This window comes from Carassius gibelio, chromosome B16 (assembly GCF_023724105.1).
Source record: "Carassius gibelio isolate Cgi1373 ecotype wild population from Czech Republic chromosome B16, carGib1.2-hapl.c, whole genome shotgun sequence".
NCBI lineage: Eukaryota > Metazoa > Chordata > Actinopteri > Cypriniformes > Cyprinidae > Carassius > Carassius gibelio.
In genome coordinates this window covers 12,037,601-12,055,811 of record NC_068411.1, presented here as the reverse complement: position 1 = coordinate 12,055,811, position 18,211 = coordinate 12,037,601, and the positions used below count along the sequence as shown (strand labels likewise).

At 41.9% G+C, this 18,211-nt stretch overlaps 1 protein-coding gene across 48 annotated transcripts in view; it reads left to right on the top strand.

Moving 5' to 3' along the window:
* Positions 1-18,211, top strand: part of ecm1b (extracellular matrix protein 1b) — a 120,483-nt gene that overhangs the window by 69,300 nt on the left and 32,972 nt on the right. For 5 of the 48 annotated variants that reach the window (XM_052577715.1, XM_052577753.1, XM_052577752.1 and 2 more), the window contains one exon: positions 392-430. The exons of 39 other annotated variants lie outside the window; for them this stretch is intronic. In XM_052577715.1, coding sequence (XP_052433675.1) covers positions 392-430 — 39 coding nt within the window. Of the gene's footprint in view, positions 1-188; positions 237-391; positions 431-18,211 lie in introns of all 48 variants that reach the window. 4 more of the 48 variants (XM_052577716.1, XM_052577754.1, XM_052577712.1 and 1 more) reach the window with 1 other exon arrangement.

The window sequence follows — 18,211 nt, the reverse complement described above, 5'->3', positions numbered from 1 at the left end:
CTTCTAGAAGTGTTAGCTGTGCTTCATACATCACTATACAACTGTCAGTAGTAGACAGTGGACCTTTTTTGCCAACTTAATTTAGCTCATTTGAATCCAAGTTTCGCTCGTAATGTCATCACTGATGATTAAAGCAAAGCTGTTCTTGTCAGAAGCCTGACCTGTTTGTGGTTTTCTTTCATTCGCAGATGGCCTTCAGTGGGAGTTGGGATTTAGGCCTGAATTAGGGCCCATCGGTAAGGCCATGATCAGTGTTTGACTTGTCCTGTTGATTGATCAGTTGGTTTATATTTGTAATGGATATGTCTTGATTCATTAAAATTCATGTTGACTTAATAGGCAAAACTTATTTTCATCTGTAAGAGTTTACACTTTCTTTGTCTTATTTCAGAGCAGAGACTAATCTTCCCTGACCTTTCTAAAGTGATGGGTGAGTGATCACTTGCTGTTTCTCAATGTAAAGTCAATGGATTAGTTGGACTAGTGCTCTTCAGACATGACCAAGAGAGAAGTCACAAACTTTCACCCTGAGAATGCCCAAATATATGTCACACCCAGGGGCGGCTATGCTTTGACTAAGCCACACCCCTTCTCAACTTCCACCTCGAGGAGGTCCCCAAAGCCAACCCAATGGCCAAAACAACACGAGAACAAGTAAGTGATAAAACAATCTTTATTTAAATATTTAAAAATAGCTTGGGGAATAGGGAAATGGGCAATTAAAACTAAACTCTGACTCGGCCCTCCAGATGGGCTATGGCCGGGAAGAGGTCAGGGAGCAAGGGGGCCACGGGGATCCGGGGCGTGGGACTCGGGGCCCGGCCAGAGTCTTAGGTATCCGTAGCGCCCTCCTTCTTCCTCCTCTTCGCTGAATATAACTCACGGTAAGTACTGGTTCACACAGTTCGTTCTCGGGGTGCTCACTCTCTTTCTCTTCCTCCACAGGCAACGGCTGGGACGCAAAGGCACAGTTAATTCGGCTTGGTTTTGCTCTCACCTCTTCGCTGATTGCAGCTCACAGTAAGTACTGGTTCACACAGTTCGTTCCTTGGGTGCTCACTCGCTTTCTCTTTCTCCACAGGCAGCGGCGTAAGTACAGGTTTCCTCGGTCTCTCCTCGTGTTACCCACTCTCTCTCCTTTTCTCTCCACAGGTATCAACTTGGGCACAATAGCACAGTTAGTTTGTTTTGAATGGCTCTCACCTCTGGGCTGGACACAGCGTACTGTAAGTACAGGTTTCGCTCCATTTCTCCTCGCGTTATCCACTCTCTCTCCTCCTCTCTACAGGTATCAACTTGGACACAAAACACAGTTACTCTGCTTTGGATGGCTTTCACCTCTGGGCTGGACACAACATACTGTAAGTACAGGGTTCGCTCTATTCCTCCTCGTGTTATTCACTCTCTCTCCTTTTCTCTCCACAGGTATCAACTTGGGCACAATAGCACAGTTAGTTTGCTTTGAATGGCTCTCACCTCTGGGCTGGACACAGCGTACTGCAAGTACAGGTTTCCTCTGTTTCTCCTTGTGTTACTCACTCTCTCTTTCCTTTTCTCTCCACAGGTATCAGATTGGACACAAAGCACAGTTAGTTTGCTTTGAATAGCTCCCACCTCTGGGCTGAACACAGCGTACCGTGCTATCTCCGGAGATCTGAAGCACGCTCACAACATATACTGTACTGAACTAGGCTAGAACCAGCAGTCTCCTTGTCCTCCCGCGACGGAGTGCGTGAAGGCGGGGGTTTATCTGACAGGACACACGGCAATACACAGCAACCCACAGCAATATACAGCACCACGTCAAAATTATAGGTTTTCACAGCACGAAGACTCACCCACCACACTCAGTGTACGAAAAGGACACCCGTCTTCCTTCACTTCGCTTGGTTCGGATCTGGCGATGGAATATGCGGCCTAGCTAGTGATGTCATCGTTGTAACTACTTCAATAAGTATTCCTTCGGCTCTCCCACCACACTATATTAGGGGTAGGGCCGCCCTCCTCCTCCTGGGGAGATCTACACAACGCCAGGTCAATATACAGGGCACTTTCGGCTTGCTCTTAGTACTCACATCAATGCCGCTTCCAATCCCCTTTTTCACGTCGTCTCAATTCGCCGCATAATCCGTTCACTTCTCAACCTTTAAGGTTCGCGATGTCTTCACAATCATACAATTCCAGCCTGAGGGAGAGAGAGTTAGACAGCCACCAGCAGCGCACCAAGACAGGCACAACACAGTGCTTCACACCACCAGAAAGAGCTCCCAGACTGTGAAATAACTTGGCCTTAAGTACTGCCTTGTCCAGCGTATCCTCCAATCACCAACCGCTGTCCCTAACTAGGCACAGGTGCATCGAATTCCCTGATTTTCCCTCTTACGGCGCTACCGGAAACACTTCCGGGCGGAACCAAACTTCCCGAATTTTGGTTCCGCCCCTAAAGATCGTCACCTTGTGACATCTACAGTTGCATGCTATAATGTGTTTTGGTTTGGGAGCTGAGATTCAGTTTGGCCAGTGTGTCTCGACTTCTGAGCAAGAATTTGGGGTGGTCTTTAGATAAAAATTTTATGTGTTTATATAAAAAGCTATTCAATAGTGTTTAAGCCATGGACTCTGGTTGAATTGCAGCATTTTAAAGATTTTTAACCTGTTAATATTGGTTAAAATTGTTTTTTACATTTAAAAAATCTCTCATCTGTCTCATCAGGTCGCCCAGTGTTTGGCCCTCGCTCAGTGGGACCCAGGATGGGTACAGAGGTTCATTTCCCCCCTGCCTTTCCAAATACAGGCAAACTGCAAGATATCTGTCGGTTCAGTAAAGCTCCGGTCCGGTATCCTAGGCACATGTTTCCTCAGGATGGTTTTGACCATGAGCGTCGTCAAGCTAATGCAATCAATCAACTCCAATTCTGGTTCGGTGTCTGCTGCGGCATTAATGGAACACCAGAAGAGCAAATCTGTTGTGCTGAACAAGCGTTGAGAGTCTTGACATTATTATACTTTCTAATAACAGGTGTAGCATTCACAAGACTATATTAAAAGGACCTTTTTTACAAACTCAAATGTACTTCCCTTGTGATATAAATTGAGAACTACTACTTTATAGTTTTATTGTATGAATCATACCACCAAACTAAATGGAAGCAGCAACAAATGAATTGGAGCGCTTCAGTGATGACATATTTTTGTAGGCACACCTGGACATTAACATCAACCTTTTTCTCTCAACAAAAACCCATTTAGATTTTTTTTTTCAGTTGCTTTTAGATTATTGCGGAAAATAAGTTCTGATAGTTACAAAAGCATATCATTCTTATATATGTTTTATGAATTTTCACCAGAAAAAGAAAACTAAATGTAGGCTGTAAGCAAGCTACAACACAGTGGCATGATTTTAAGCTTCTCCATTTCAGTCTTTAAAGGGTTCCCTGGGTATTAAGACATGTATTGCTTAATATAATATAAATAATGTCTCTTATTGAAATATGTAATAGAAACCCCACAAAAAAAGTATGTAAAAGTACAAGATCTGGGGCTTTAGACTCCTTGTGAGGAAAAGTCAATGATACAGCATTTGGTTTAAGCCTATACTTGTATTCATCACCACCTGTAAGATCTTTCATTAGCTGTAGTCATAATATCAGTATTTTATTTTCCAAGTTATCTATTCTGACTTGTGTTGCGGTTAAAACATCAACAGATAGCGGCAACAGCTCACCGAGTGCAACCATTTGACGTCATCAGAATAATGCCGCCCCCCATAGTCCAAAATATATATAAAACTATGTGATATTTTAAAATAACATAACTCTCTAATGGGTTTTTCCACTACATATTTTTAATAAGGACATCATTTACATTATATTAAGCTATACAAATCTTAATACCCAGACCAATAACATGCAGACATTGTACATAATCGACCAATTGTGCTGCGTGAGAAGGTGGGATCTACAGAGAACAGTCAAAGCAATGCAAATACGCAAACGTATTAGTGTTCGACTTGAAGCAGCACTCAGCAGCATACCGATCGGCCATATGACATACAGTATGACATCAAAGAGCCGTGAGAGCGATTCAAAAGCATAAGAAGCCATCTGCTCTCTAGAGCTCTCACGTTAGTTTGTCATACAACAATTGGTCTGTGCAGCACAAACAAAGCCAAAATGTGGATATTTAGGCAATATACAAATCCTGGACAGGACATGTCCTGGGAAAATGACATGTTTGGTCACCCAAATACAAGTAAAAAATTATTTGTATTTCATGTTGTAGAATAAAGCATGACAATTTGTGCAACTTGCCTTAACCAAAAACGTGTTTTTTTCAACGCAATGGCTTCAGAATGATGGAACCAGAAGTTCTAAAATGCTAACTTGTTATGAGTGCTAACATCTCATCCCTGAAGCTCTCAACCACGTCTGTCATTTGTCATTCCAGCACCAAACTCTACCATTAATTAAGACTGTGTCGCCTTTCTCAAACCATTTTAGCGCTACAGAGTCACAGTGTTTGTTAACATTCACATCTGGTTTAAATAATCCAGTTCTTAACTGCTAACATCTGTAGCAATTGGACCAATCAGACACAAAACTATTTGTTATATTTAACAAATAATATCTAACGCCTCCTATTCTTACTAAAGGGTCTATGGACCCTTCCCCCAAAATGCAACTATCACCTCAAAAAAGGCAGAACAGGCCTCTGGTTCCATAGCAACCAAAGGCACACTATCTGATAATACTAGGTTTACGGCTCCCAGGAATGTTAGAAAGATTAGTTTTATAAGAATCTTAAAGATTCTTCTCTTGAACCCCCCAATCTAATTTCATATGACACCAGACTAGAGACAAAGAGTTGTAAAACTTCCCTCCAAAATGTACCATTCCTCATTGGCTCACTCAAATCCTGAGGATGTGACATCGTCACACTATTTAGAACACTGATCACCAGATCAGGTTGGTTCTTTTAGATTCAGGAATTCCAGGAGAAGATGCTGAGCTAAGAGCTTTAAAAACCACCCTAAGCTTGTGCCAGGCTTTCGGCCTTGACTTTCCTTTCATCAATGTCCTCTGATTCGAACTGGTCTTTCTCATCAACTCATTTCAGCAGAGACCAACTAGCCCTAAAGTGCATCAGGACTCTTTTTCAAACAGGCGAGACGTGCAAGTATCAAACTCAGTCTTATTAATTGACACCTTTTACAAAGTAAAAGTCCTTCAGACTGTAGATCTGCTGAATATCAAATTGTACCACACCTTCATGTCTTTATTTCTCTTCTCTTTTCTGCTTAAGCTTTAACCCTTTTCCTATTCCAACTGTGTGTGTGTGTGTGTGTGTTAGACTAGATTAAGTGTTTATGTAGTTGATAAAGTCTTATTTGTATCACACTGAAGGTTGTTAATTGTTTGCTCATAACTGAAGTCCCTAATCATGCAGATTTTTGCTACATGCTCTGAGTAGTACTGTCCAGTAAGGAAGTTATTTTCCTTAAAGGGGGGGTGAAATGCTCATTTTCACTCAATATCCTGTTAATCTTGAGTACCTATAGAGTAGTACTGCATCCTTCATAACTCCAAAAAGTCTTTAGTTTTATTATATTCATAAGAAAAAGATAGTCTGTACCGATTTTTCCCGGAAAAACACGACCGGCTGGAGGCGTGACTAAAGAGGCGGAGCTAAAGAATCACGAGCGCCAGTAGGCTTTTGCATTGAGAGCGTCTGTGACATTACCGTGAGGAAAAAAAACCATCATCCAAAACAAACCATGGCTAACAGTCAGATTCAGCCGTTTATTTAAGTGAAGTGTGAGTGAGTGAAGTGACATTCAGCCAAGTATGGTGACCCATACTCAGAATTTGTGCTCTGCATTTAACCCATCCGAAATGCACACACACAGAGCAGTGAACACACACACACACACTGTGAGCACACACCCGGAGCAGTGGGCAGCCATTTATGCTGCGGCGCCCGGGGAGCAGTTGGGGGTTCGATGCCTTGCTCAAGGGCACCTAAGTCGTGGTATTGAAGGTGGAGAGAGAGCTGTTTATGCACTACCCCCACCCACAATTCCGTCCGGCCCGAGACTAGAACTCACAACCCTTCGATTGAGAGTCCAACCCTCTAACCATTAGGCCACGACTTCCCCATCCGCCTCCCATGATCATTTATGATCCAGAATCAGATCCCGAGGCTGAAACTGAACGAGAGCAGCAGCAGCAACGACTCGCTCCGAGCGGGGCTCGAACCCGGGTCTCCGGCATGGGAGGCGGACACACTAACATGGAGGCAGAGATATTTGAAGCAGTTTTACTCACCGCCTGCGGTTCCAACACACGATCGTAACCCTTTTTCGTTGAGTAACCCCAGAGTGCAGTCTGGACGATGGGGCGGGGCGACACTTCGAGGAGGAGCGCCCGCCCATATTTGTTTTCTCCGCCTTTGACATTTTGCTCCGAGCCAGCAGGGGGCAGTTTGCGTTGAAACGTGGCAACTGCAGCAGATTGCATGAGGTGAGTAAAAGTGGTTGTGTAAATATCTTGTAATATTAAATGCGATGTTCGATCATTTATTTATCCATGGTACACTCAATTTGAATAGTTATTGTTAATAATTGTTATAAATTGCTCGTTTTATTGTTCTTTGTGGATTGTAACAGTACACTCTGTACATGGCTTTAGTTCTTAGGTTTGATTTTACAGAGGTATGCCATTACATTTGTCAAGTTATTTGAACAGACATGCATGATTATTGTGGGTTATATTATTATTATTATTATTCAGGATGACATGATCAGGAGGTGGTTGTGATGGGTATTGAAGAGAGAGGACTCAAATGCGAGGGCAAAATGACAGTCTTTAATTAAACAAAGGAAAGCCACAGGAATATCCAACTAAGGAGTACAAAAGATGAGAACCAAGGAAGACCCGAAGGCTGGGTTTAACTAACACAGGAAACCTCTGTGGCTGGAACGACCAGAAGGCTGGCGAGGTGGAGGCTTGACCGGGCTCAGGGGAGAACCGGGGATCGGAGCTCGCAGAGCGGGGCGGTCGCGGCGTAGAACAGCAGGTAAGGTTCTGTGGGGTGCAATGGGTGAGCACAGAGATGTACAGGTAATGATAGCAGAAAACTAACTTCACCCCGACTAGACAGGACAGGACAGGACAGGACAGGACAAGACCAATTGCTAACGTAGACGCCAAAGGCAACGGCTTCATTCGGAAGTAACAATCTGACAAAGAGACACGGGAACGAGAGGGTAGAAGTAGCCCAAATAACGAGGCAGGATGAGAACCAGGTGGAGGGGAAATTATCTTAATGAGAAGTGAAGACAGCTGTGACACAGAAGCGAAGAGCGAGGGAGACAGGAGGGGATAAACCAGCAGGGGGAGACAGAGAGAGAAAAAGAGAGAGATAGAGACAGGATCATGACAAGACCATGACAGTGGTGGTGTTCTGTTTTCCTGGACAGCTTCACTCCACAAATGTATGTAGCTGTTTGAATGTTGCTACATGAAACGTTACTCTGTACTATATCTAGCAATATACCTACCTCTTGACATTTATTCTTTTAGAGCTCAACCGCTGAGGGGAGGAACTTGTTCAAACTGGGCCTTGTTTGTAAAACAAGCATCTTCGAAATGCAGGGAACAAACAAAAACACTTGCACAACTCCGTTGATGCTCTGTAAAAATAAACTCCATCAACTGGTCCCTTAATGCTGTTTTTTTTTTTTGGTAATCTGTGCAGGGTTGTCTTGCCCTGGCAACCAAAAACACACTTCTTTTTTGACTTTTCGTGACGCTCTCGCTCTGATCAGTGAAGTCTGTTGTGCTCTCAGTGCTCTGCTATACGGGAGTGTGCGCTCTTCCGGCAGAAGTGCCTTAGGACCCATATAAAGAAATTCCGCTCCATCTAACGTCACACAGAGCCATACTCGAAAAAAACTTTCCGAAACTTGTGACAAACCGGAAGGAGTATTTTGGGAACAAAAATACTCCTTCAAACGTACAACTTAATTTTTGAAACTTTGTCCATGTTTAGCATGGGAATCCAACTCTTTAACAGTGTAAAAAACTCAGTATGCATGAAATAGCATTTCACCCCCCCTTTAATTGACATCGGTTGACACTGAGAGGTTAAGTAAACACTTACAGCTGATTTAAATATTTATAATTAATCATAACTAATTATGACTGATTTCCCCATTGAGCTGTTTCGCTACACATCACTAAAACAGAGACCACAGATCTAGAGGCACTATCAGTCATATTGTTTACTTTGTCTTTATATGGACATTGTTGTACGCTCTCAGGCACAATCAAGGTATTTAGACAAATTCTCTCTTTGTTTTCGTTTCAGTATTTAGTCTTCGGTGACAAAGTATCCAAAACATTGGACCATTTTCAAAGTAAACCGCTTTGACTCTTTATGCATGTATAATTCACTCATGATCGTTGCACTCTCTCTCTTTCATTGTAGATGTAGTCCTATCTTATTATTGTAGTGTTTTTTCTTTGTATATTTATTTCTGATATCTAATTTACTTTCTTTCCAATCATTCAGTGGAAGAAGAGTCTGTCTGACTACTGTAATGAGGAATCCTCTATTAAGACCAGTCAATACTTCTGCTGTATGAAGAGAGGGAAGGCCAGATGGAGCTGTTTTGATAAGGAGGCTTCAGATTCTTCATATAACGTCTCCTCCGAAGTCTCAAATGGCAAAACTCCACAAAAGTTCCTTCAAATATAACTCCATAGCTTGCAAATGGTAGGTTTCTACTAGAGTATATAAAATGTGTTTTGGAGTTTTTAATGGGCATTTTGTTTTTTACAAAATAAATTTTAAAAATAAATGTTTGTAGTGTTTCCTGAGTGAATTAAAATGAAATAGATTATTCAACTGTTATTTTGCACTAATAACTATATTCTATATATCTTTACTATGCTTGAGGTGTTAACAACATTTCTAGCTTTCATTTGATGGTATATATTAAGCTTTGATCTGTTTCATAATGGCTCCTTCATGTAGTTTAAAAATAAAAAAATATGTTATATGCCATTTATTGTTTTATTTTTGTTTTGTTTATTTTAAAATAAATGCAGTCATGGAAATAACTAATGTTGATGTGGCTTACCATTTTACTCTGTATTTTTAAATTGTAAAATGTACATACAGCATTTGGTGATGTTCAAGCTTTTTTATAGATATTGACTGGGAAAGTATGGTATTGAATGATAATGGTAACACACACACTCTTATTAAAGAGTATAAAAGATAACCGAAACTTAATTTACTACCCTGTGTAATTGATCTCTAGTGTAAAAATACTCTTGTTTTAAACCAGTGGTCCTGTCTAGTTATTCTTCAAATCCTGTTGGATCAACATTGGTTATGCCACATGATAGATGTTCACATCAAACAATTAAATAAATTATTTTCAACATTGAGAATAAATATGTTTTTTAAAACTGTTTAAGTAGTGTTTTTTTATTCTACTCTTATTCTATAATGATATCTATTACACAAAATAAAAGGTGGCACACAGTAAATTTTTGATTTAATGATTAAAAGAAGTTGATTGTAGACCCTAATGTGTTTATTTCTTGCAATTCTCACTTTATTTCTCAGAACAGAGTTCTAAATTATCTTGTAATTCTGACTTTATAACTCAGTATTGCGAGTTTATATCTCAATATTGAAGAGAAAAAAAAATTCTAAAGTGAAATTGTGACTTTCCTCAGAATTGCATGATACAAATGTGCAATTCTAATTTGCAGTTGCAAGAAAAAAGTTAGAATTGTGAGATAAAAAGTTTTATTTTTCAGCTTATAATCAGTCAAAATAATGGGTTACATAAAAAAACAAGGTATTGGTCTAAGCTTTTGAAAATGTCAAACAATTATATTTTGTACAATTAAAATCATTATCTCAATAATGTTGACTAATTTCAGCTGTACTTGAATGTTGCTATGAGACACTCAGTGGTCCTGATAGTTTTTTTTTTTTTTTTTGTAGAGTAAAATATAGGTTAAAACTATCAATGTGTCTAATGATTGAACTGTTGTGCAAAAGAATTAGCACAGTGCTGTTGCTAAGCATATCAGCAGTAATTATTTGTTCCATTTGGGCCTATACATATAGGATATGCCGATATTTAGAAGCACTGTTTGCAACTATAGTTACAGTAAATGTCATATAAAGATCTTACTTGATAGCAATTCATTTTTTAAAACTTCAAAATTAATTGGTTGCTACAATAATGCTACAGAAGAAAACGTTAAAAGTTTTGTTGTGGGCCTCAATCTGATTAAGTAGATGGAGGTAGGCTATGTGCAAGAACAAACCCAATTCAAAAAAAGTTGGGACACTGTACAAATTGTGAGTAAAAAAGGAATGGAATAATTTACAAATCTCATAAAGATTTTTAAATAAAATATAAAATAAATAAAAATATAGAAATTATCATTCTTTCTATGTGATGTGATGTATATAGGCTACTGGGACAACAAATAAACATAAACAGACTCAACTGAATAAGCAGGCTATGTTCATAATGCTTTATTTCTGTCACAATCGTCACTCAGGACTGACTCAGGACCCACTTACAGACTCCATTTCCCATAATCCCATGCTTAGGGCTAATCACCACCAGGTGTTCCCCAGTACCATTTCCCTATATATACTGTGTTTGGACTCTCACCCATTGCAAAGTTTTGTTCTGTCTGACATTTCTGAGCGTTTTCCCTGTGTTTGTTCCTTCTGTGTTTGATCTTGGATTGTGTGTACCGACTGTGATTCTCTGCTGCCTGCCCCGACCTCAGCTTGTTTCTGTTGCTGATTTTGGATATCCCCTGACATACTGTATCTGACGCTGTTCTCTGATCTCTGCCGGTTTGACCATTCTTGAAAATAAAGTACTGCAATTGAATCCGAAAATCTTTGAGTCCACGTTACAGAAGACTTCGCCAAACCAGGATCCAGCAGCCTTAAGGAATACATCAAGGTCAGTCATGCATCCAGGAGCCAGCTTATGTGTCTACGTCAAGGAGATCGGCTCATCGAGGACTATGTGATGGACTTTGTTGAGTTGGCTTATTTAACCAACATGGATGAGGTATGCCTCATGATCTTTTTCAGAGGAGGGCTGTCTGAGTCACTCAGTTTAACCATGCCATTGCACAAACTTCACTGGACACTGGAAGTTTATATAGATCTGGCACTTCAACTAAGTGGCTCTGCATTTACTGTGGGTGTTGTGGATGAGGAACATCGCAGTCCTGCAGTATCTCCCACTCCAAATGTCTTCCCAAGATGGCTGCCAGTCAAGAAACTTTCCACAAAATGGCTGCCATTCCAGAGTCTCATCACAACATGGCCGCCAGCCCAGTGTCACTGCACAAGATGGCCACAAGATGGCAGCCACAGTTGATCTTCCAGAGTCAAGTCAGGCCCCCGTTGATCTTCCAGAGTCAAGTCAGGTCCCCGTTGAACTTTAGGTTGTATAAGTTATCTGGTCTGGCTGAGGTGTTGTGCTTCCTATGATAACCAGGGGTCTAGAGTTTAGAGAGGTCTGTGATCATTTGTTAATCTAATCAATTATTTATTTGTTAAATCAAATGAAAAATGGTGTGTCTGATTGGGCCAAATGCTACAGAGTCTATGTGAGTTTCCCACTTTAGGTCCTGAGAGATGGTGGTTCCCAGAAACCTGAATGACTCCACTGCTGTCACCGTGCTGTTCATGACAGTGAGTGGGGGGAGTGCAGGGGGGTTTCTCCTGAAGTCCTCTATCATCGCCACAGTTTTGAGAGTGTTTAACTCCAGGTTGTTAAGACTGCACCAGACAGCCAGCTGCTCAACCTCCTGTCTGTAAGCAGACTCATCTCCGTCCTTGATGAGGCCGAAGACTGTGGTGTCATCTGAAAACTTCAGGAGCTTGACAGAGGGGCCCTCTGAAGTGCAGTCACTTGTGTATAGAGAGAAGGGCAGTGGGGAGAGAACACATCCCTGGGGGGCACCAGTGCTGATGGTGATAGTCCTGGATGTGAGTTTTCCCAGCCTCACTAGCTGCTGCCTGTCTGTCAGGAAGCTAGTAATCCACTAACAGATGGAGGGGGACACAGAGAGCTGTATGAGTATGTTTGAGAGAAGACCCATCAGACGCAAACCAGACAAATTAAAGAGTCGATCAGGACTGTGGTTGAAACACGAGCCAAAGCAAGATAACCAACCAACCAACTTTTTCACAGAACAGCTTTCAACATTAACACCACTAGAACAATTATTGACAATTTCAAATTGGAGAAGAGATTGTCAAGTTTGGGGCAAGTAATTGAGATGCAACGCCGGACATCACATGTAAACCCATGAGAGTAGTACACAAGATCTTTGGATTGACTTCCCCCACCTAGCAGAACCAGACTGAAATTCCTAGGGGGCCTTTTAACCTCTGGTCTCCACAGAAATATTTATGTCAGAGAATGGCACGGAAACTCTTGAACACAAAATGACTTATAAATGAATATCAGTCCATCGCTTAACTCCATATTCACTTACATGTAACCCACACATTTGACTATCATGTTTATAATCAATTATTGAGCATGTCTTTTAATAACTATGGCATAGCTTAAGGATTCATATTCATGTTTAGTATGTTTGTGCTTCAATCTGCTTGCTTAAAAAGTTTCTGACCATCCGTTATTTGTCAAATGTATCATATTCTTGTCATAGAAATCATGTCCAAAATTAGACCCTGCAAGAGCGGGAAAATTCGGACCACGTGCATGATAAGATAACATATGATTTATGATACCCCAAGCAAAGAAAATATCTGATTGGTCAAGACAACATTTGAGGTGTGGCCAACAGGCCAGTTTAAATACTTAGGACACCATCAAATCTTGCTTTTAGCTTGTAGCTTTGCTTCTTAGATTTTGCTTTTAGCCATGATTTTAGTCATCACTGTAAGAGTTCTTTGAGTGCAGTTCCAGTGTGCTTCGGCCTTCACACCTGCTGCTACTTAGCCATGATGAGAAGAAACAACACCTAGTCTAGTCAAACTGTACATCTGTCCATTAACTCTGTCCGTTTCTTTTCTTTTCCGTTTGAGAGTTTCGTGTTCTGAGTTAAGTTTGGTAACGCTGTGTTTCCGAGGCTGACCTCAAGTGCCCGTTTAACTTCAACCAGCCCACAACTCTGCATTGTCAGCCAACGCCCAGCCACGGGCTTCACAAGACGTCACTTCAGCGACTACTGAACTTCCAGCCAATCAGCGACATCGGGAAACCCCCTTTCAACGACAACAAAAGGAACCCCCTTTACACAGGAGACGAAAGTAGTAACTTCAGACATTTGTACTGGTGTATCTAATATAATTTTAACCTCACTGAGGAACTCAATGCGAGGGTTAATTAAGTGATTGATGGCTGTTCATGTCTATGCAATTTCACATATTGCTGTAAACTTGGTGTCACGGTTCATGAATGCACTGTTTCCTGCTCATCTCATGTTACGTCATGTTGATTGTTTCATGTGGGCAGCTGCAGCTCATTCCACCAGTCTACTTAATGCCTTGTCTTTAGTCTCTTGTTTGTCAGATCGTTGTTTGAGGTCCTCTGTGATTCTTGTCTGTGTCCATCTGCTCAGCTACTCCTTGTGTCTTGTTCCTGTGCGGTCGTTGTGGATTACCAGTCATCTCACTGATCCCTCATCATCACCCACCTGCACACTCAATCACCTGCTTTACCTGCATTTGCTTCCTGTCCTTTGTGCAAACATGACAGAACGATCTGACCACCCTTGGAAGCAGCGAGTAACCCATCGTTGGCATTGGAAGTTCCTCAGCGCCAGTGCTCAAAGGATGTACTCCCATGAACGGAATCTTAATGACACTGATTGCGCCATCCAGGCTTTGGTGGCGCAGGTGTCCGAGCTCACGCAGCAATTACAGCTTTTGCGAGCCCCCACTGCGCCGCTCACACCGCCCGTTCCTCCCACACCATTGGAGACCCCCTCCCAGCCAGAACCACACCTTCCTATTCTGGTGAGTCTAATTTCTGTAGAGCTTTCCTAACATGATGCAATATGCACTTCTCTCTTCAACCCAGGACCTTCTCCAACGAACAAGCCAAGGTGGCGTTCGTGTTGACACTGCTCACTGGGAGAGCAGCATTACGGGGAACAGCGGTGTGGGAGAATCAAGATCCATGCTGTGCCTCGTTCCAGACACTCGCCGCTGAGATGGACCGGGTCTTCTATCAGGCTGTCGCTGGGAGAGAGGCGGCTAGGAGGCTAGCCGAATTACAACAAGGAGAGAGATCAGTTTCGGATTTCTCAATCGCGTTCCGCACCCTGGCGGTTGAGTGTCAATGGAACGAAGAGGCGTTGTGGGACATCTTCCTGCATGGGCTGGCTGACCACGTCCAGAGGAAGATCTACGCCCTGGACCTTCTGACCTCACTCAATGGACTCATTGAGCTGGCACTAAGGGTTGATGCATGACTGACACGAGTGGAACGACATAACCTACCCAATCCCACACCGGGAGCTCATACGGATGCCCGAGTCAGCGGCAGGGACGCGGCCAGCCCCTCCTATGATCAGGAGCCAATGCAGGTAGGGCGAGCTCGGCTTTACCAAAGGAGAAGGAGAGGCGGAGGTCCCTGGGTCTGTGCCTCTACTGCGGTGGTACCAGACATCATGCCTACATCTGTCCCGTAAAAGGGCCAAGCGCGGTAGTAAGTATGAGGCTACTATCAGGTGGGATCTCCACCGAGAAGACCTCATCATCATTTACACTCCTCCCGGTAAGACTAAGATGGTCAGCACGACTTCACAACTGTCAAGCACTTCTGGACTCTGGGGCTGAAGTTAATTTCATGGACTATGCACTTGCACGCAGACTTCAAATTCCCCTCAAATCCCTCACTCACCAGATCATGGTTCACACCCTCAATGGAAAAAGACTGCCGGTCATCTCACACATCACTGAAGACATCACCCTCATCACATCAGGCAACCACTCAGAAATTATTGCATTCTACATACTTGACTCTCCCCTTGCACCCATAGTCCTTGTTCACCCCTGGCTCCTCCGTCACAACCCCAAAGTGGACTGGCAACTGCATTCCATCCTGGCCTGGAGTAACAAGTGTCATGAGTCTTGTCTAGTGTTTGCCTGTCCATCTGGTTCTATGTCTATGTTTCAGGAGGAAGCAGTGGATTTGTCTAACGTGCCTGCGGAGTACCTCCACCTGAAGGAAGTGTTCAGTAAGTTTCGTGCTGCTTCTCTCCATCCACATCGTCCCTATGACTGTGCCACAGATTTACTGTCAGGTAAGTCTCCACCTAAAGGCAAATTATATTCATTTTCTGTCCCAGAAAGGGAGGCTATGGAGAAATATATTTCTGATTCTCTAGCTTCGGGGTTCATCCACACTTCCTCTTCTCCAGCGGGGGCAGGGTTCTTTTTTGTGGGGAAGAAGGACGGGTAGCTGCGACCTTGTATTGATTACCGGGGACTGAACAACATCACAATAAAGAATACATAACCTTTGCCGTTGAGGTTGCAGGGAGCATCTATCTTCACGAAATTGGCAGGGGAGGGGGATGAATGGAAGACCGATTTTAACTCTTTCCCCGCCAGCATTTTTTAAAAAAGTTGCCAGCCACCGCCAGGGTTTTTGACGATTTTCGCTAAACTTTAATGGCCCACAGAATATTTTCTTCTATGAATATATGAACATGTTACATATCAAAATAAGGATCTGAGTCTCTGCTTTTAAACAAAAAAAACTATTTTATTTTATCTTCATTTATTATTTTTTATTGCCACCTGAACATAGATAGGTTTTGTCAAAAACACAACATTATGGACAAAAAGCTGAGAAAAAGCCATTTTTATGAAACAAGTGCATTTTCAAGCAGAATACATTCAGATGTCATTTTCATCATATATAAAACCTTCTAAAATATATTACAATTAAACATAAATCTAAAATATATTACATTTAGGCACTGTAATTTGCTTTTGAGTGATACACAGAGTAACATTTCCCAGGATGTAAGGGGACGCCACAACTTTTGCAGTAGAACGAGGTCTCCTTCCGCAACCCCTTACGTACACAAACTCTGCATCCTCTGGTTGGGTGTTGCTTTTTGGGAGTGGGCAGGATTGGAACAAGTTCATGAACAGCAAAACTGACATTCAGTCTGTTTTTTGGGTCAGTGTTGTATGGTACTCTTGGAGTGTTTTCAGTAGCACTTTTCTCCCCACCACTAGCACACCCTTGGCTGGTCCATGATTTTATAACACTCTGGATGAATGAGAGAAGAGTGTTACAATTACCCTGTGGGTTTTTCGCTTTGTAAGTGACAAAAGCGTTAAACAAACTGATCTGAAACAGGTACATGACAAATTTCTTTGTCCACTTGTGTGACTTCCTGATAAATGGGTAGTACACAATGTTTTGGTCTAGTTTGTCAACACCATTCATTTCATGATTGTATTCCACAATGCATGCTGGCTTTTGCTTTGCAACTTTTTCTTGTGGCCTCTCTGCCATACCTCAACACGTTCCATGTTGTTCTGATGGAATGTTGTAACCATTTTCACTGTTTGTTTGTCTCTCCATGCCAAGACCATCACATTTTAGTTGTGACGCATGATTGTTTCCCCAATCCTAAGGTCAGCATTTCTGACATCTCGAATGACCGGCGGTTCACCTCTGTTTTTTCTAATTGTACCACATACATGGGTTTTCACATCAAGTAGGCGCTCACACAGTCTTACAGAGTTGTATAGGTTGTCCATAAACAATCTGTAGCCATGACCTGCTAGGCGATCAAGAAGAGAGACAACCGTGTCTCCCAGGGTAGCGCTTTCCCCACAATAGGGCTTCATGTTAAAACAGTAGCCTGTATCAGAATCGCACAAGATGTAGGATTTTACTCCATATTTGATGGGTTTCTGGGGATTGTACACCCTGAAAGCCAGGCGCCCATGCCACAGAAACATCCCCTCATCAATGCAAATGTTTGACTTGGGCTGATACATTTCGCGGAATTTGGACACAAGGTGATCCAAGACAGGGCGGATTTTGTACAGCCTGTCAGTACAATTGTCTGGCCTTGTTGTATTATCACTGAAGTGTAGAAATCTCCATATGATTTCAAACCTGTTGCGAGGCATGACCTTGTTGAAGTAGGGGGTAGCTAACATGTCATCTGTACACCAGTACATTTCAAGTTCAGGCTTATGAATGATACCAGTGAGAAAAAGGAGGCCATCTCTGAAACTGTGACAGGCTTCCATGCATGACATCTAGCATGTTTTGAAGTGTCATCCATAGCCTAAATACACTGATCTGCATACAGGTTGGTCTGATCAACAATGTTCTGAATCAGTACATCAGAAATGAACAACTCTGCAAAGTCTACAGGTTGTTCTGACTCAAGAGCAGCAGCATCACCAATAGGCCCAGGATTCTCAGTGAAGGGAATGTTTTTTGGCTGCCAGTTAATTTCATGCCACTTAGAATCATCAGGTTCAGCATCTTCAGCTGGATGGTTCACACCGGCCCTAGTTTGATCACCAGCAGCACTATGTGGATGTACTTGACGCATCCAGCCTCTGCCTCGCTGTGTTCTACCTGTAAATAATTATATGTATATTTGGAATTACTTTCAATAAAAAGACATAAATACATACACATATGAAAACATGCAAACACAAAGTGAGATATTTCAAGCCTTTATTTGTTATAACTTTGATTATGGCTTACAGTTTATGAAAACCTTTTTACAATATTCTAATTTAGAATTTGGAGTTTACATAAACTGTAAGCCATAATCAAAAACATTATAACAAATAAAGGCTTGAAATATCTCACTTTGCATGTAATGAGTCAATATAATATATTAGTTAAATACACTTTTGCACAATATTCTAATTTTTCGAGTTTAACATGTAAATACATATTACAATGTGGAAAATGTGCACAAAAAGAGAAAAAGAATAGGCCATTACACGCTCATTTTTATGCACACAGTCCCGCATAAATGCATGCACACACACACAATAAAGTGTGTGTGTGTGTGTGTATGTATATGTGCATTCAGAATAGAAAACTTTCTCATATATTTTCTTATCTTACCTCTACACGTTCTGCCACCTGGGAAAGACGACTGAGATCTTGGCCTTG